General features: G+C 48.4%; 1 protein-coding gene across 6 annotated transcripts; it reads left to right on the forward strand.

Annotated features, from left to right (window-relative positions):
- Window positions 1–3,997: 3,997 nt before the first annotated feature.
- On the forward strand, window positions 3,998–19,607 carry RDH13 (retinol dehydrogenase 13). 6 transcript variants are annotated; one of them, XM_053608039.1, is made up of 8 exons: window positions 4,028–4,137; window positions 5,160–5,342; window positions 8,127–8,245; window positions 11,282–11,437; window positions 14,655–14,759; window positions 16,856–17,068; window positions 17,763–17,864; window positions 18,659–19,607. In XM_053608039.1, the coding sequence occupies exons 4-8, from the start codon at window positions 11,311–11,313 to the stop codon at window positions 18,919–18,921; spliced, it is 810 nt and encodes a 269-aa protein (XP_053464014.1). In that variant the 5' UTR covers window positions 4,028–4,137; window positions 5,160–5,342; window positions 8,127–8,245; window positions 11,282–11,310; the 3' UTR covers window positions 18,922–19,607. The 6 variants fall into 6 exon arrangements, with proteins under 6 accessions (XP_053464012.1, XP_053464013.1, XP_053464016.1 ...); XM_053608040.1 differs by having other exon boundaries at window positions 4,124–4,141; XM_053608037.1 differs by lacking the exon at window positions 5,160–5,342 and having other exon boundaries at window positions 3,998–4,137.

The following is a 19,607-nucleotide window of genomic DNA, read 5'->3' on the forward strand; positions in this document are numbered from 1 at the left end:
CTTGAGACTCTGTCTCAAAAAAAAAAAAAAAAAGAAAGAAAAAGAAAAGGAGAGAGAAAATCGGTGTTGTTGTGACTTACTTCATAGTCTGTTTTTTTATTTTTTTCTGCTTTTGTGGTAAATGAAGGAACTCATGGAATTTCTTATACTTGTGAGTCTGATGAAGCAGTAGGCAGTCTGAGATGAATTAACATAGAGATGAATTAACTTTGCCTGTTAGTATCAGAGCAAGGACTCTGTCTTCTTGCCAAATTCCAGTGTCCAACTTAGTGCCTGGGACAGAATAAGTGCTAAATAATTGTCAAAAGAAGAAGTGACTGACCACTAACCTATGGAATGGCATTGAGATTGATTTTGTTTACTTTTAGCATGTCACTATTAGAGAACATTTTCCTATACATGTTTCTTTATGAATCACCTACCTTAGCATAAATTCTTCCAAGAGGAATGACTGGGTTGAAGATATGCACTGATACTTGCTGAATGGCCTTCTAGTAGGGCTGTACTGACTAACACTCCTACCAACATAGTATGAGTGCCTGTTTTTCCACATCCTTTCCAACCCTGGGTATTATCATTGTCTTCCATCTTGGCAATCTGATAATTAGAAAGTATTATCTTCATCTTAATGAGTATTTATATGATTCTCTGTAAGGCTGAGAAGTTTCATGTGTGTGTACTTTCTTCTTTTGAAAATGGCCCATGACATTCTTTGCCTGTGTTCTCCCCTTTTTGTTGAGGATGAGTTTTTTTCCCCCTCATTGATTCATAAAGGCTCTTTACATATTAAGGATACTAACTCTTTGTGCTTTGAATGGGTAAGAGGAGCCTGAAGTTCAGGGAGGAGAAATCATTGCCCAAGATACACATCTGAGAAGAGGTGAAGCAGGGATCAGAATAAAAGTCAGTCTAAATCTATGTCTGGGATTCCCCATGGCCCCTTCCACCTTCCCAGGTCTCATCCCTTCCACACTCCAGTGTTCCCACAATCTCAGAAAGGGAAGATGTCTCTCACTGGACATAGCCATCCTTGCCACAGCCCCAACAATAAACCTTCCCTTGTTTGTTGTAAGAATTAAATGAGCTACTTACTTACTACTCAGTGCAATAACTGGCACATATCAGGTACCAAATAAATGATTGTTCATAAAAACTGTCAATAGAAATAAAAACAATAAATAGTAGCTGTTGTTATTGTTTGTTTTTATTCTTTTCTCTTCAGCTACTTCTCTTGCAGTTGCTTTCCCCTTTAAGCCACCCCCCTACCATCCCAAACAACCTGTCACCTCCCAAGCAACTTGCCTCCTGCGACTTTTAGCCTTTGCATATGCTGTTACTTCTGTCAAAGTTGCCCTTCACTTCGGTTTACTTGACGAACTCCTACTCATCCCTCAAAATCCTATTCAGGTTTCCTCTCCTGTGACAAGTCTTTCCTCACTCCTAGGCTGGGTCTCCAATCATAGACCCTGGATTCAGGGTTGGCGTGTTCCCTTTGGGTGCCCTGTGTCCAGGACCTAAGCACCCATAGCTCACTGTTTTCAAGGAACTACAGAAATAAGATACAACTCTCCAAGAAAAAAAGAAAAATCATTAGGTCCACATCTCGAAAGCTTCAAAGCCAACGTGGACTCATTTCATTCTAAGTCTATAAAACAAAACATTACATCACTTTATTAATGATGCCAATTTTAGACACTTTTTGGAACATTTGGAAATAATTTATCAGTCAGATATTTCTCACTTCATAAAAATTCTCAATATGTCTACTGATCATGGAGAAATCAGACCAATCATACCAAATGAGTTACTTGCAGTCAAATAATTTCCAGAACAAAATAAGTATTTTCATTATCCTCCACCCCCTGTTTTGGTCAGCTTTACTGAAGTATAATTTATGTACAGGAGAATTCACTATCCCCACCCCACTTTTGAGACAGTCTTACTCTATTGCCTAGGCTAGAGTGCAATGGCCTTAGCCTAGCTCACAGTAGTCTTGAACTCCTGGGTTCAAATGATCCTCCTGCCTCAGTCTCCCAAGTGGCTGGGACTACAGGTGCTCACCATGATGCCGAGTTATTTATTTATTGAGATAGAGTCTCACTCTGTGGCCCTGGCTAGCGTGCTGTGGCAACATAGCTCACAGCAACCTCAAACTCTTGGGCTTGAGCAATCCTCTTGCCTCAGCCTCCTGAGTAGCTGAGACTACAGGTCCACACCACAATGCCCAGCTAGTTTTTTCTATTTTTAGCAGAGATGAGGTCTCACTCTTGCTCAGGCTGGTCTCAAACTCCTGAGCTCAAGGGATCCTCCTACCTTAGCCCCTATAGTGCTGGGATTACAGGCATGAGCCACCACAACTGGCCTGTAATCATCCTTATACATAAATCTTTGTGTGGGCCTGTACTGTTTTTATTTCTCTTGGTAAAATATCTAGGAATGAGCTTACAGGGTCTCAGCACCTCCTCTCCGAATGTCCACCAAAACTTCATTTTTAAAATTTATTTTTTAAAACTGACAAGTAGAGATTATGAGTATGGCGTTTAACATGTTTTGAACTATGTATACATCAAAATGATTGAACTATGTATACATTCCAATACATGGAATGGCTAAATTAAGCTAATGCACACATGCATTGTCTCACATATTTATTTTTTGTGATGAGAACACAAAGTCTACTTTAGCAATTTTCAAGCACAGAATATATTAACCATAGTTACCATGTCATACATTAGATCTCTAGAACTCATTCTACCTAACTGAAATTTTGTGTTCTTTGGCCAGTTTTTTAAATATTGAAAAAAAAAATAACAAAACACATACGTTTACTGTGAGACGTGGATAGTTTTTTTTTTGTAGAGACAGAGTCTCACTTTACTGCCCTCGGTAGAGTGCCATGGCCTCACACAGCTCACAGCAACCTCCAACTCCTGGGCTTAAGCGATTCTCTTGCCTCAGCCTCCCGAGTAGCTGGGACTACAGGCGCCCGCCACAACACCCGGCTATTTTTTTGTTGCAGTTCGGCCGGGGCCGGGCTCGAACCCGCCACCCTCGGTATATGAGGCCAGCGCCCTACCGACTAAGCCACAGGTGCCGCCCGAGATGTGGATAGTTTTAATATGTTTGAGATGGTAAGTGCTTAAGGCCTGTGCAGTTGTTAAAATAGCCCTTCCTGCCTGTGTAACCTCCCTGAGCAGGACTCATGAGATGAGGACAGTTCGTCAGCTGGGGAAGAAAACTTACCCCAGTTAGGAGGGACTGGGTGGAATTCCTCTGTTCCAGTGCTGCCCACTCCCGAAGCCCTGGGAACTGTTGTGGGTGGGAGGTGGGATCTGACGGAGTCGTTATGAGCCAGTGCGAGGGGTGCAGGTACCTAGTTCATCCCAGACTGGTGGGGTGACAGGTACAGACAGGTAAGAGCTAGAGTGTCGGGATATTCATCCAAGAGAGGCAGCACAGGCAGAGTCTCTGAGAAGACAGGATGGGAGATAGAAGTGGGTGGCCAGGAGATTTGGGATTAAGTCCGGGCCCCAGCCCCTCCTCCATCGGATCCAGAGGTTCAAACTCCAGCCCCTCCTCCTCCATCGGGACCTCAAGAGTTTGGGTACCCCCAGGCCACTAGGTCCTGGTTTCTGTGCACCGAAATCCTCAAATTCTCCCACAAACTCACTAGTACCAAGTGCTATTGGTAAATATATCTGTACAGGAGGAAACAGACTGACATATTTGAAAGACGCACAGACTATGGCAGTCTGGCGGCGGTGGGATTCGAACAGTATTTTCACTCCAGGACTGCGCAGCGCCTCCTGTGGGGTGAGCATAAAGCAGCTCCAACAGGATGCAGGGTCCGTCCCACAACCACGGCCCCGCCTCCCGGCTCCCGGTTCCGGAAACTACCTTTCCCAGCTGAGATGGCTCTCGGGGGCCCTCTTTATAGGTACCGCCTCTGGAGTCCCGCCCTCGACCCCGCCCCTCGGCCCCATGCCACACCCTCTCGACGTCCATTTCCGGAAACCGAGGGCTCTGAGGCGTCTGCACCTCCCCACGTGGCTGCCAGTCCCGGGGGTCGGACATGAGCCGCTACCTGATACCGCTGTCCGCTCTGGGCACGGTGGTGGGGGGCGCCGTGCTGCTCAGGTGGGTACGTGCGGGCCGGCTGGTCGCGGGCGGGGAGGGCAGTCCCGAGACATGCGGCCCAGCCACCCGGGGTGGTATGGCAGACCGCGCTCGCTCGGACTGGCGCGTCGCGCGCCCAAGGTCACCCGGAGGAAGGGCGGGACTGGGCCCTCTTACACATTTTGGTTTACTCTTTCTAGACTTCTAATTAATGTTTAATCAGCAAATAGTGCTTACCGTGTGTTCCATGCCGGCCTGTGTCACCGAAACTCTCCTTATTCAAAATTAAAGAAATAGGATCGTACAACTCAATAAAAGGAAAGATCCTATGGCATAGGAAATGCATTGTACACTTATCTTTCTTGTCTGTTTTCCTCCCTCCCTCGCTCTCGTCTTCTTTTCTATCGTTCCCGAGGAGTTTGGGATTGTATTGAATATATGGAGCAGTAACTGCTATTTATTCTGCACCAAGGGAAAATGCCTTTTCCTGTTAAGAAGTGAGCGGGGAATCCTAGGGCAGAACCCAGGATTCGTCTGGCTTCGGAGTCCACGGTCTTTTCACCAGTCTGTGTACTTCCAATTTGGTTTTATTTCCACTTTTAATTTAAAGGTGCACGTTCACCGCTGTTGCTTTGGTTGTATACAGTCCCATCCTTGGGGTACCATGCCATCCCTCCCTCCTTAGCAACACTTTGCTCTCTTCCTGCAGTTAGATAAGGCACTGAATGGTGTACCTTTTGGGTTTATATGTATGTACCAGCACCTTTTGGATAAATGCCTATGAGTGGTCTGGAGGCAGTGTCCACATTTATATGCTTTGACACCTGAGACTAAATCACCATCCCAAAAGATTTAACAGGCTCTTCTCACATTGAGTAAAGTGCTGGTTTTCTGACGTCTACCAATGATTTTAAGAAACATTCCTTCCCAATATTATTATTCTTTTTGAGACAGTTTCATTATGTCACACTTGGTAGAGTGCCGTGGCATCATAGCTCACTGCAACCCCAAACTCTCGGGCTCAAGCTATTCTCTTGCCTCAGCCTCCTGAGTATCTGGGACTACAGGCACCTGTAACAATACCAGGCTATTTCTAGAGACGGGGTCTCACCTTGATCAGGCTGGTCTCGAACCTGTGAGCTCAGGCAATCCACCTGCCTCGGCTTCCCAGTGTGCTGGGATTACAGGCATGAGCCACCGTGTCCAGCTCCCAAAATGATTTAAGGGTAAGTTGATCATCATGTAAATGTATTTCCTATTGAAAAATAAATAAAATTGAAAACAATGATAATATATAACTCACATATTATGATACTATGATAAAGAGAAGCCACAGTTGTTTGGGCCTGCAGTGGCATCCTTAGCAGGGGTGGTTTAGAAACATGGACTCTTGACATCAGACTCACTTGGCTTTGGGTCCTGACACCTTTTCTGATTGTGTGGCCTTTAGCAGGTCATCTGTAAGGTGAGGGAAAGGACTTTTCCTTACCCCACTGGGGTTGCCACGCATATTTAACCTGAGAATGATGTATGCCCAGTGCTGTGAGCCTACCCTCTATCTTTCAGTAATGTTTTTTTTTTTTTTTTTTTTTTTTAGCAGTATTTTTTTTTTTTTTTATTGGCCAGGGCTGGGTTTGAACCCACCACCTCTGGCATATGGGACCGGCACCCTACTCCTTGAGCCACAGGCACCACCCTCTTTCAGTAATGTTTTCTTTTCTTTCTTTCTTTTTTTTTTGAGACAGAGTCTCACTATATTGCCCTTGGTAGAGTGCTCTCGTGTCACAGTTCACAGCAATCTCAAACACTTGGGCTTAGGCGATTCTTTTGCCTTAGCCTCTTGAGTAGCTGGGACTACACCAGCCTGCCACAATGCCTGGCTAGTTTTTTGTTGTTGTCATTATTGTTTAGCAGGTGGGCTGGGCTCAAACCCACCAGCCCCTTTGCATGTGGCCGGCACCCTAACCACTGAGCTATGGGCGCTGAGCCAGGTAATGTTTTCTGGAACATGTGCTGTGTGTCAGGCCCTTTGGAAGCACATCCTGTGGTTTAACTTTGGATCTTCACAAAAACTTGTGAGGTAGGTGCTGTTATACAGTGTCTTTCAATGTGTGCAGTGTCCTTCAGTGAAAAAGGGCTAGGTCTGCAAACTGTGGCTCCCAGGCTGATTCTGGCCCCCTGCCTGATTTTGTAGATAAAGTTTTATTGGAACATAGCCATGTTCTGTTCGTTTGCATTTTGCCTGTGGCTACTTTTGTGCTACAAGGGCAGGGCTGAGTAGTTATGACAGAGTTCATGTGGACCGAAATGTAGAAAATATTTACCATCTGGCCCATTACGGGAGAGGTTTACTAACTGTTGGTCTACCTCACTTCAAAAAAAGAACCAAACAGCCACCAAGTAGTCTATAGCAGCATTGCCCAGGAATTTTCTGTGATGATGGACATGTTCTATGTTTGTGCTTTCCACTGTGATAGCTCCTGACTATTTGACTATAAAGCAGGGCTACTTAACTTTAATTAATTTAAGTTAAAAATTAGCCTCAAGTGGCTGGTGGCCACCATATTGTACAGTGCCCTTCTGTGGATGCGGTGTTGTTTCTTTGGCAGATCCTGTTGGTGAACCATTTCCCATGGTTAGCCTCTGCGGGGCGTGGGTGTGGTAGGCAGAATAATGACCCCCTAAGATGTCCACATCCTGATCCTCAGAACCTGTGAATACGATACCTCACATATCAAAAGTGACTTTGCTAGCTTGGCATCCGTAGCTCAGTGAGTAGTGCGTTGGCCACATATACCATGGGTTCGAGCCTAGCCCAGACCTGCTAAAGAACAATAACACTGCAACCAAAAAATAGCTGGGTGTTGTGGTGGGCACCTGTAATCCCAGCTACTTGGGAGGCTGAGGCAAGAGAATTGCTTAAGCCCAAGAGTTTAGGTTGCTGTGAGCTGTGACGCTATGGCCCTCTACTGAGGGCGACACAATGAGACTCTGTCTCAAAAACAAACAAAACTTTGCTGGTCTCTCTTTAACCTTTTCTCCTTCATAAGAGAGAGCCACTTCCAGCTGTCTTTGGAGGTACTCTAAACTTTATCTTTGTTCTTCCTAAATAAAATCTCTCTTTGTTACCCTGAAACTTGTGTAAGTTACTTTTACTTTCTATCCACACTGCCTGTGCTGCTCCTGTTTTAAAAGGGCAATACTGCCTGGAGGCGCAGAGGCCAATGAAAGACTCCCAGCTAATTGCAAATGGAGTATTTAATACCCCCTGCAGGCCTTGTTTCCATTTCTCTCACCTTTTCTCCTTCATGAGAGGGACCCATTTCCAACTCTCTTTGGAAGTACGCTAAACTTTCTCTTTATTTTTCCTAAATAAAATCTCCCTGTTACCCTGAAAAAACAAAACAAAACCCCTCAAAGTGACTTTGCTCATGGGTTTAAATTAAGAATCTTGAGATGAGAAGATTATCCTGGATTACTGGGGGGCCTTGTCGTCTTGTAGGCCTTTATAAGAGGGAGGCAGGAGGGTCAGAGTCAGAGAAGGAGATGGCAGGATGGGATGACACACTCTGAAGGTGAAGCGTGGGACCGCCAGCCAAGGGTTGTGGGCGGCCTCTACAGGACTCCCCTGGAGCCTCCAGAAAGAACCTGGCTCTGCAGATACCTTGGTTTTATCTCAGTGAGGCCTATTTTGGACTTCTGACCTGCAGAGGTGTAGGATCATATACTTGCTTCGGTTTAAGTCACTGCATTTGTAGTAATTTGTTATAGCAACCATTGGAATCTCATATAGCAGGTATTTCTAAAATAATGATTGTCACCTCATGAAGGCTTTCCATGCACTAGAGTCTGTATTAAGCCTTTTATGGAGAATGTGACAAAGTTCCACAGCGTGAGGTGATTTTCTGTTTTTTGGTTGAGGCGATGAGCTCAGAGGGCTCATTGAATCACATGGGGTCACATAGGCCAAGATTGTACAGACAGAACTGATCATGCTGTTTCACCTTCAGGGACTATGTCGCCGGTGGGTCTTGCCCCAGCAAGGCCACCATACCTGGAAAGACGGTCATTGTGACAGGTGCCAACACAGGCATTGGGAAGCAAACTGCCTTGGAACTGGCCAAAAGAGGTAAAATTCCACCTGCTTTTGGATCTTGAAGGCACATTTGCACAGCTGTGTTTAGTGCAGTGTTAATCATGTAGCCCAAAGATGGAGGCAACCCACATGTCCATCCACGGGTGAACAGTTAAATGCGATGTGGTACGTACATAAAATAGAATATTATTTAGCCTTGCAAAGAGAAGAAATTCTGATACATGCTTCAACATGGATGGCCCTTGAGGACGTCACGCTAAGTGGAATAAACTAGTCACAGAAGGACAGATACTGCATGATTCCACTTCTGCGAGGTACAGGAGGAGTCAGGTTTATAGAGACAGAAAGTTGAATGGTGATTGCCAAGGGCTGGGAGGGGGAGTGGGGAGTTGTTTAATGGGTGCAGAGTTGTAGTTTTGCAAGATGAGAAAGTTCTGGAAATGGATGGTGATGACAGTTGCAGGACAGAGTGAATGAATTGAATCCCACTGCACCATACACTTAAAAATGTTGTTAAGATGGTAAATTTTGTGCTCTGTGTGTTTTACCAGAATAAAACAAAATTGAAAATCTTCTCCTGCTTTTGCTGCCTGAGACTGGGGGATATGAGATTGTGCAGGCAGAGGGTTTGGTTTTCTGCAGCATGTTGAGGTGACTGGATTCTTTGGGTTACCAGTGGCAGAAACCAAACCATGGCTGCTTAAGCCAAAGATGTTCCTGTTGCCTGGGAGAGATGATGGAGGGTTTGGAGTCCCAGAGGATGCTTTTGGCCCTCAGCATATTTTAGTCTTGGTTTTTCTTTTTTTTTTTTTTGGCTGGGGCTGGGTTTGAACCCGCCACCTCCGGCATATGGGACCGGCGCCCTACTCCTTGAGCCACAGGCGCCACCCTAGTCTTGGTTTTTCACCTTTTCTTGGTCTTATCCTTGCCTACTACAGTCAGACTCAGTCCTAATGGCTGGGGCAGAGGTTAAGGGTCAAGACCTCATCTGAAAAATATTGAAATAAAACACACACACACACACACACACGTGGGCAGTGCCTATGGCTCAAAGGAGTAGGGCACTGGTCCCATATACCAGAGGTGGAGGGTTCAAACCCAGCCCTGGCCAAAAAACTGCAAAAGAAAAAAAAAAAAAGAGACATCATCTGAGCTTTTCTGGGCTTATTGGGCAGGCATTTTGTAGGCCACTCCTCTGTTCGGGTTTATGGGGTATTTTTCTCATGGTTAGATGGGGGAGTAAGTCATGGTGGGCAGGCGTCCTCCAGATCATCTAAAGATGCAGCTGGTGGGATTCCCCATTGGGTTTTTGGTTTGAGCAGGTGGGAGACTAGAGTGGCCATCAGCTGTGGTGGGACGTCAGGCTGGGGGGACCAGAAACTAGGGGGGCTTGTAGAGTTGGGGCCAGGGGATGGGTTGGTGTTGGGCCAGGCCTGAATGGCCTGTCCATCCCCAAGGCCAGAGTGGTGGGGGTCATGAGCAGCGGCCCCCTGCCCTCCTGTGGGGTGGGGGCCGGTGTTCCTAAAGGGAGGGATGCACGATCCTGCAGGAAGTGGTGAGAAGGGAAGTTGGACAGACATGCCCACTGCTGTCCAAGGGTCTGGCTGTTACTAGGGGGACAGGTAGTTTTTTTTTTGTGTGTGTGTGGGGGAGTCCCAGGAGGTCTGTTTTGGGCTTGGTAAGTGTGAGGGGTTGCAGGGTGTGTAGGAGCAGTTGGGTTCAGCTGTGGGCAGGAAAAATCACACAGATCCACAAGTCAGCGTCACCACCTCCTGTGCTTTGCTCCATCCCTGTTTTCCTATGCTCAGTTGTCTAATTAAAAAAAAAAAAAGTTAAGGCTGTCAGAGTTGGCTCATATCTGTAATCCAGCACTCTACATGGCTGAGGTGGCTGGATCACTTCAGGCCAGGAGTTTGAGACCAGCCTGAGCAAGATCGAGATCCTGTCTCACATAAAAATAGAAAAATAAGCTGGGTGTTGTGGCAGGCGCCTGTAGTCCCAGCTACTTGGGAGGCTGAGGCAGGAGGATTGCTTGAGCCCAGGAGTTTGAGGTTGCTGTGAACTATGATGCTGCCACGGCATGCTACCTAGGGGGACAGAGTAAGACTGTCTAAAAAAATAAATCCATTATTAAAAAGAATTTTTAAAATCTTAGATTTATTGAGATACAATCCATATACCATACAGTTCACCCATTTAAATGTGTAATTTAGTGATTTTTAGTACATTCATGGAGGGGTGAAGCCATCTCATAACCCCTCTTAGAGCACCCTCATCACCCCAGAAAGAAACCCTGCCCCTTTAGCCATCATGCCCTAATTCTCCTGCTCCATGAAGCCTTGGGAGATCAGTCATCTATTTTCTAAGTCTCTATGGGCTTGCCCATTCCTGACATTTCATAGGTGTGAAATCATATAAACGGAAGCAGATGCCTTGGCCTCTGTCTGGTTTCTTCCACTGAGCCTAATGTTTTTGAGGTTCATCTGTATGGGCCTCTCATCCCTTTTCGTGGGCATATTAATGCTCCGTTTGTGTGGTTACAACAGTCTCTTTTTTAACCTTTTTAATCTCACGGCACACTTGAACCTGTGTTAAATTTCTGCAACACAGGCGGCACCTGTGGCTCAGTGAGTAGGGCGCCGGCCCCATATGCCGAGGGTGGCGGGTTCAAACCCAGCCCCGGCCAAACTGCAATAAATTTCTGCAACACACTTAAATTATATTGATCAAAAATGATTATCAAAAAAGAATATACATACTGTGTTTTAAACTTCTTTGGAAAACAGTCTTTAAAAGTTTTTGTGGCACACTTAAGATCCTCTCATGGCACACTGGCTGAAATTCACTGGGCTAGACCACATTTTGTCACACATTCCTCCATGGGCAGACATTGGGTTGTTTCTGCCTTCTGGCTCTTGTGAACAATACTGCAGTGAACGTTGGTGTACACGTTTTTGGTGTGGGTGGAAGTTTTCACTTCTCTTGGGTAGGTACCTGGGAGTAGATTATTTATTTATTTATTAATTTATTCATTCATTCAAAATTTCTCTTCTTGTCCTGGGTGTCCAGGAGGCAACATCATTCTGGCTTGTCGAGACATGGAGAAGTGTGAGGCGGCGGCAAAAGATATTCGCAGGGAGACCCTCAATCACCATGTCAGTGCCTGGCACCTGGACCTAGCGTCCCTCAAGTCCATCCGAGAGTTTGCAGCAAAGGTCATTGAAGGTAGGCTAGAGAGCACTGGCCTCATGGGCTGAGGTCTGGGGCTGCTGCTCCTAAGGCCAGGCTCTGAGAAGCAGGAGAACCAAGTGTGCAAAAAAACCCAATGTTTAACATTTTTATGTTTATGTGTCTTAAATTTTAAATGGGTAAAAAAATCAAAATACAAGGTGCCAGGTGGTCCTGCCTGTGAGCATCTCTCCTATTGATACCGCAATTTTGCTTTTCAGTAGGTTCTTGGTCTCAGTGATTTGAAGAATGACTCTGCGGACCACATATCAGTGGTAAGACAGGATTTATTTACAGAAAAGAATACAGAAGCGCCAGAACGCCTGGCAGAGAGAGAAAACCCAAGTCAGGAGAGAAAAGCTCTCTCTCTCTCTGTCTCTCAGGCTTTTTGTCTAGGGGTATATATAGTCACATGGGGCCCTTGGTAGTTACATTTAGTGGGGCTTGGTAGTCACATTTAGCATGTCTGGGACATCTTGTCTGGGACATGTCTGGGTTGCAAATGAATGGCTACAATCCCTTTCATTCCCGCCCACCCTCCAGCCCGCTGGTTCCGCTTCTTGCTGCCACCGCACCAACATCACCAAGGCGGAGGCAGCCAGTCCATGCCCCCAGCTGCACAAGCTGGCCGGGATGCCACTTGTCCTGTATCGCTATCTGTATCACTGCCCAGAGTGCTCAGCTCTTTAGAGACTCGGCAAAGGGCCAGGTGGGCAGTGAGGAGCTGAGTTGGGCACACCTGGGCAGGTGACACCTTCTCCAAGCTTTCCTTTCCTTTCCTTTATAGGAGGTTTTTAAGGATTAAATGAAATTGTGTTGGTAACTTTTTTAGGTAGTCAGTATCTGTTTCTTAGTGTTTCCCTAAGATAAACAGCCAGGAATGAAAACATAAGAGTATTTCTTTTTTTTTTTCTTCTTTTGCAGTTTTTTTTTGGCCTGGGCTGGGTTTGAACCCGCCACCTCCGGCATATGGGGCCGGTGCCCTACTCCTTTGAACCACAGGCTCCACACTGAGAGCATTTCTTGTATATATTCTACCATAATATATAGAATTTTATATTGGAGGAGGTACAATGGAGGTACAATGGGTGCTGTGGCTCACACCTATAATCCCAACACTCTGGGAGGCTGAGGAGGGAGGATCCCTTGAGTTCAGGAGTTTGAGACCAGCATGAGCAAGAGTGAGACCCTGCCTATAATAAAAATAGAAAAATTAGCTGGGTGTTGTGGTGGATACCTATAGATCCAGCTACTCAGGAGGCTGAGCCAGGAGGATTGCTTGAGCCCAGAGTTTGAAGTTGCTGTGAGCTATGATGTCATAGCACTCCACCGAGGGGAACAAAGTGAGACTCTGTCTCAAAAAAAAAAAAAAATTGAGGCAGTTCCCAGATAAAACAAAAGTCAGAGGTGGCTTTCTGGGTGTCCACCTCTGTGAGTGGAGCTGCCATGTTCCACTTCCGGGTTTTTGCCTGGGCCGTGCCCACTGCCGGATCCTCCTTCCTCGGGTCTCACATGGCAGGCCTATCTTATGCTCTGGTCCCAGCTTCTGCGTCTCTCAGGGCCTCTCTCCTGCACTGCTGGTGTCTTCTGTGTGGTCTCCTGTCCACCTCTGTGAAGCTGTGTCACTTGTTATGTGTATATGTGGCTCTCAGGTACACTGGGAAATGCAGCTCAGGGAAATGCCTGAGAAATGCACCACAACAGTCTCGTTCAGCCTGTATTTCCAGCACCTTGTGATGAGTAGCTGGAAAATACTAGTTGAATGAATATGTGTATGTACAGCTGTACCAGGCAGGTATTACTACTGCGCCTTTTCAGAGTGGGGAGACTGAGTCACAGAGAAGCTAAGTGACTTAGCCAGGGTCACACAGCTGGTCAAGGGTGGGGCGGAGCTGTTCAGTGCCAGAGCTTGTATTCTAGACTGTTGTGGTACCACCCTTCTTTTTTTTTTTTTTTTTTTTTTTATTAAATGCAGATCCTGAGAGTCTGCACTTTATTTTTATTTATTTATTTATTTTTTTGGCTGGGGCTGGGTTTGAACCCACCACCTCTGGCATATGGAGTCGGTGCCCTACTCCTTTGAGCCACAGGTGCTGCCCCGGTACCACCCTTCTTTCCAACAGAAGAGTGACACGATGGTACCTACGTGTTGGGTGCCGGACACCAAATTTGTTGTCTCCTCTGGAAACTGCTCTGGTCATGGGCTCAGTGTGTCCCTCTCCAGGGAAGATGCGTTGGAATCCTCACCCTCAGTCCCTCCACCTTATTTGGAGAGGGGGTCTCCACAGAAGTGATCCAGTTGAAATGGGGTGTTTGGGGTGAGCCCTATTCCAGTAGGTCTGGTGTCCTTAGGAAAAAGGGAAATCGGGACCCAGAGGCAGATGGGACAGGGGGAAGCCGAGAGGAGAGATGGCCACCTGTAGGTAAAGGAACTGGAACTTTGTTCTCCCTTACGGCCTCACAGGAGTTGACCCTGCTGACACCTCAAAGGTAGATTTCAGCCTCTAGGACTGGGAGAGAACACTCTTGTTTCAGACCCCCTGGTATGTGCTGCCTGTGGCAGCCAGAGCCCACTGGTGTGGGGTCGGGGGGAGCTCTCTGTTACCCACCCCACAGGTGAGGACACTGAGGTTCAATCTCTGTGTGTGTTCTCCTAGTGCAGGTGGGGGGCAGCAGTGGGACCAAGGGAATGAGGCTCCCGTCAGTCACCCCCATCTGAGGCTCTGGTCTCCTATGGGGGAAGCATCTCCAAAGACTTAGGTGGGGGTCACCACGGACCGGATGGCTTGAAGCACCAGAAATTCATTCTCTCACTGTCTGGAGGCCACCTACCTGAAACTGAGGTGTCCGCTGGCTGCACTCCGAGACCAGGAATAATTCACATTATGGCCCCTGGTGGCAGCTGCTCACCTGTGTCTCAGAGCCGCATCTCTGCAGTCACTGCCTGCATCATCACATGGCCTTCTCCCTCCCTGTGTGTCTCTGTGTCTGCTCTCCCTTCTCTGGAGGACCCCAGTCATACTGGATTGGGTTCACCCCAGTGACCTCATCCTGACTTGTTTCTACACAGATCATGTTTTCCAAAGAAGCCACAGGCGCCAGGTGCATAGGGATGTTTGGGGGACACAGTCCAGCCCTGGTTGGTGCTGGGGTCTTGGGCAGGGGTGGTATCTGTTCTCATCCCCGGATGCTTCTGTCCACCCCCGTCTTTCAGAGAAGGAGCGAGTGGACGTTCTGATCAACAATGCAGCAGTGATGCGGTGCCCCCATTGGACCACCGAGGATGGCTTTGAGATGCAGTTTGGTGTGAATTATTTGGGTGAGGCCCCTGCCAAGGGCTGTGCTGCACTGCTGTCAAGCTTGGGGCGTGAGCATGTTCCGAGGGAGATAATCACCTGGCTGGGGAGGGTCCTGCTCTACCCTCCAGGAAGCCAGGTGACCACTCACAGGTGACTTGGTGGCTCAGGTGGCTGCTTAAGTTAGTCATTCTGACACTTTGTAGCCCCTGGGCTTTTGTCTTTTTTGTCAGTGCACATAGATGGCACATTGTAAGCTCTCATTCCTGCCAAGGGGGAAGGAAGAAAGGGAAGAAAGGCTATGACCTGGAAGTTGCAGGTTGTGTTAATTTGCTGCGTGGCAAAGGCACCATAACTGGAGTGGCCCAGACAATAGAATGTACCGTCTTGTAGCTCTAGGGGGGCTAGGAATTCTAGATCAGGATGTTGGCAGGATTGGTTCCTCCTGAGGGCCATCCTAGACCTCTCTCCTTACATTTGGTGGTTCTTTGGCCATCTTTGCTTGGTTTGTGGAAGTATCACCAGGATTTCTGTCTTCATCTTCACTTGGTTTCTCCCTTGGCATGGGTCTATGGCCTAGTCTTCCCTTTAAAGACCACCATCACATTGGATTAGGGCCCAACCTGATGACTTCATTTTAACCTGATAACTTTTTTTTTGAAACAGAGCCTCACTATATCGCCCCGTGTAGAGTGCTGTAGTTTCACAGCTCATAGCAACCTCAAACTCTTGGGCTTAAGCGATTCTTTTGCCTCAGCCTCCCAAGTAGCTGGGTCTACAGGTGCCCGCCACAATGCCTGGCTATTTTTTTTAATTTTTTGGTTGTAGTTGCCATTGTTTGGCAGACCTGGGCTGGATTTGAACCTGCCAGCTCCGGTGTATGTGGCTGGTTCCCTAGCCGCTGAGCTACAGGTGCCGAGCCTTAACTTGATAACTTTTGAAGACCCTGTCTCCAAATAAGGTCACATTCTGAGGTATTGGAGATTAGAATTACAGCATATCTTTTTTATATGGGGTCATAATACTTGTGTTACTGTCATTCACATCCTATTGACTAGGCACAGTCACATGATCTCATATAGCTGCAAGGGAGTCTGAGAAATGTAGTTTTCCACTGGGCAGTCTTGTGCATGGCTAAATAGTCTTTATTACCGAAAAAGGAATAGAGAAAGGCTTTAAAGAGACAGAGACAGTCTATGAAAACTATGTGAGGCATGTATATGTTAATTAGCTCAATTTGGTCCTTCCACAGTGTGTACATATATCAAAACATTATGTACATTGGGCTGGGCATCATGGCTCACACTTGTAATCCTAGCACTCTGGGAGGTCAAGGTGGAGGATTGCTTGAGCTCAGGAGTTCAAGACCAGCCTGAGCAGGAGAGAGCCCTGTCTCACTAAAAGTAGAAAAATTAGCTGGGCATTGTGGCAGGTGCCTGTAGTCCCACCTACTTGGGAGGGTGAGGCAGGGGGTTGCTTGAACCCAAGAGTTTGAGGTTGCTGGGTGGCGCCTGTGGCTCAGTGAGTAGGGTGCTGGCCCCATACACTGAGGGTGGTGGGCTCGAACCTGACCCTGACCAAACTGCAACAACCAAAAAAGAAAAAAACAGCCAGGCATTGTGGCAGGCGCCTGTAGTCCCAGCTACTCAGGAGGCTGAGGCAAGAGAATCACCTAAGCCCAGGAGTTGGAGGTTGCTGTGAGCAGTCTGACACTGCGGCACTCTACCAAGGGTGATAAAGTGAGAGTCTGTCTCTACCAACCAAAAAAAAAAAAAGAAAAAAGAGTTTGAGGTTGCTGTGAGCTATGATGTCATGGCACTATACCCAGGGCATATAGTGAGACTCTGTCTCAAAAAAAAACCATATATATATATATATACACACACACACACACATAATTTTATGGTCAAGAGTCCCCAGCTGGCGGCCCAGCCCAGTTAAAAATGAATTAATTAAAATACCAAATTAAAGCTATAATGAGATGCCATTTCACCTTCACTCAAATGGCTATGATAAAAAGATAAAAAAGAGGTAAGTAGTAAAAGATGTTGGTGAAGGTATAGAGAACTGGGACAGCCACTCTGAAAAACAGGTTGTCTTTGTGTTGTCCTTTGTCCAGGTCACTTTCTCTTGACGAACTTACTGCTGGACAAGCTGAAAGCCTCAGCCCCATCACGGATCATAAACCTCTCATCCCTGGCCCACATTGCTGGACATATAGACTTCGACGACTTGAACTGGCAGAAGAGGAAGTATGACACCAAGGCGGCCTACTGCCAGAGCAAGCTGGCTGCGGTGCTTTTCACCAGGGAGCTGAGCCGGCGGCTGCAAGGTGTGCGAGAGTGGTGGGCTCAAACAGCCCTTCTGTGACCCTGGCCACACAGTGGGAAGCCAAGCAGTGGCCCCAGAACATAGTCGCTCCCTAGGGTGCCCAGAGCAGGCTCACTGATCATTCTTGTAGTGATTGTCCTGTGGGCAATCTGTGCTGATCAGGTGACCCTTCCGGCTGACCCTGGACAGGCAGCTAAGCCTTTGGTGCTCTAGGCTGGTGCTTCTCACACTGGTGCTCACAGCTGGGTGTGTGTGTGGGGGGGCTGCCCCAGCATCTAGCAGGTGGAGCAGGGGATGCAGCCTGTCTTACCCCAGAGCACTGGACACCCCTCACTTGTGGCTAATCGCATCCATAGCGCCCTGGGCAGGCTTCTCAGCCATGGTCTGTGACCCTGTGGTGTCTCACCTGGAGCTAGTCCTGCTGGAGCATCTCAGACCCCAGCCAGAGCCATTTGTGCAGACCCTTGGGCTGGGGGCAGTATAGAGCTGGCAGTTCGGGAGAGCTCTGTCCTGGCAGCCATGTGCAGAGCTGTCTGACAAGGCGAGACCACTTGACACTGAGGTTTCAGAGAGGAGGGTCAGGGGAATCCTACATCAGAAACAGCCTGGTCCTGAAGCCCCCAGTGCTGAGCCAGGCTGTGGTGGCCTTTGGGGTACGGAGGGAACCTGGCATCTTCATCCTTCTCTTTCCCCAGGCTCTGGCGTGACTGTCAACGCCCTGCACCCTGGTGTGGCCCGCACAGAGCTGGGCAGGCACACTGGCATGCACAGCTCGGCCTTCTCCAGCTTCACACTTGGTGAGGGTCCCCTGTGAGCCTGCACCCTACCCTCTCAGTCTAGCCCTCCTCCCACACTGTGCCTAGAGCTTTGTTCTTGCCCCTGTCCTGTGTCTCCTGGGGATGGGGATGGGTTGCCTCCCTGCATGGATCTGGCCGACTGGCTGCAAATACCCCAGAGACAGGCTGGAGTCACCTTGTTCCATAAGAGTTGTGTCTGAGGGGACAGGTGTGGGCTATACTCTCTGTGGGCTATGAAACTCTGTCTTCATTGTAAGGTAGCTGTGCTCCCTGGGGAAATTCCATCACCTCTCCCAGCCTTTCCTTACCTGTAGAGTGAGGGCAAACGGGACCTGCCTCCCAGCCACTTGTGGAAGAGGAGGTGGGAACCTTAAAAGGGCAGCAGGTGCTGGCTTGAGCACCGCTAAGTAGCGCTTGTCAGTAGCATTTACAACCCTGAGAAACACCTGTGTGGTGGGTGCTGGGTGTCAGCTGATGTTGGGATATTCAGAAGCAGAAGTTATTTTAAGGAAAGATGGGGTAGGGTGGGGCACAGGGCTGATGCAGAGACTTTCCGTTTTCCTCAGAAAGGTCAGGAAGGCTTCCTGAGAGAGGCAGCTTTTGGGCAGTTCTGGAGGACTCTGGGTGGTGCCAGGGAAGGGGACTGCAGCTGAGGGAGCCCAGGCAGAAGGGGAGGCGGGTTTCGCTGGCCCAAGGGCAGCTATGGTAGTGGTGGTGGCTTCTGTGTTTCCTCTGAGGTGGGGACTGTGTGTTCCCTCTGAGCTGGGGACTGATGCTCTAGGGGCTCATTGCAGGGCCCATTTTCTGGCTGCTGGTCAAGAGTCCCCAGCTGGCGGCCCAGCCCAGTACGTACCTGGCTGTGGCAGAGGAATTAGAGGGAGTTTCTGGAAAGTACTTCGACGGACTCAAAGAGAAGGCCCCGGCCCCCGAGGCCGAAGATGAGGAGGTGGCCCGGAGGCTGTGGGCTGAAAGTGTCCGCCTGGTGGGCTTGGAGATGGCCCATGGGTCCTCTGTGAAGACACAGCCCCTCCGGAGATCACCTTTGGCGCAGGTTTGAAAGCCATGTGCAAACCGCGCCCCACCATCAGCTGCCACGCTCACAGCATCCTCTAGAGGGCAGCATTTGCTTTACTTCCCTGCCAGCCGTGGTGCGCTGGGCGCAGGTGGATGCGGCCTGGGCAGCTGGCACCATGTACCCTGCTGTCCCCCAGGCCTGGGAATCTGGATGAGCCAAGGCTAGAGTTGGCACCCTCTGCGGGCAGTGTGAGAGAGTCAGGTGGTTGAGGTGGGGCCCATGGCCTCCTGTGAAGAGTGTGGCCAGGTGTGTGGCAGGCAGGTGGCACTCCGGGTTCCCTGTGGGCCCTGTCTCTTCTCAGGCACTGGCCTCTCCTGTGGTAAGGTGCTCAGAGGAACAACCTCATGGGACCACGTGCTGAATGAAGCTGTTGCTTGGCCAGTGGGTGCCACTGAACATTCCCTGCAGGCGAGTATTACCTGAAACTTTCTGTGTGCTGGACCCTGGTGATCCTGCAGATAGTCCACATAGACCCTACCTCGTTACTGCTGAGTTTGTGCTTCCTAATGGCCTGGAGTGAAGGTTCCAGGAGCTGCTGGTGGGACACAGGAGTGCCTGGGCTGACAACCTTCCTTCCAATCCTATGGTGGTTTACACCACAGACTCAGAATCACTCTTAAACAACAGCAACAACAACAGCAATAATAATAAACAAGCAAAAAAATCTA

Source organism: Nycticebus coucang, chromosome 10 (genome assembly GCF_027406575.1).
Source record: "Nycticebus coucang isolate mNycCou1 chromosome 10, mNycCou1.pri, whole genome shotgun sequence".
Classification (NCBI taxonomy): Eukaryota; Metazoa; Chordata; class Mammalia; order Primates; family Lorisidae; genus Nycticebus; species Nycticebus coucang.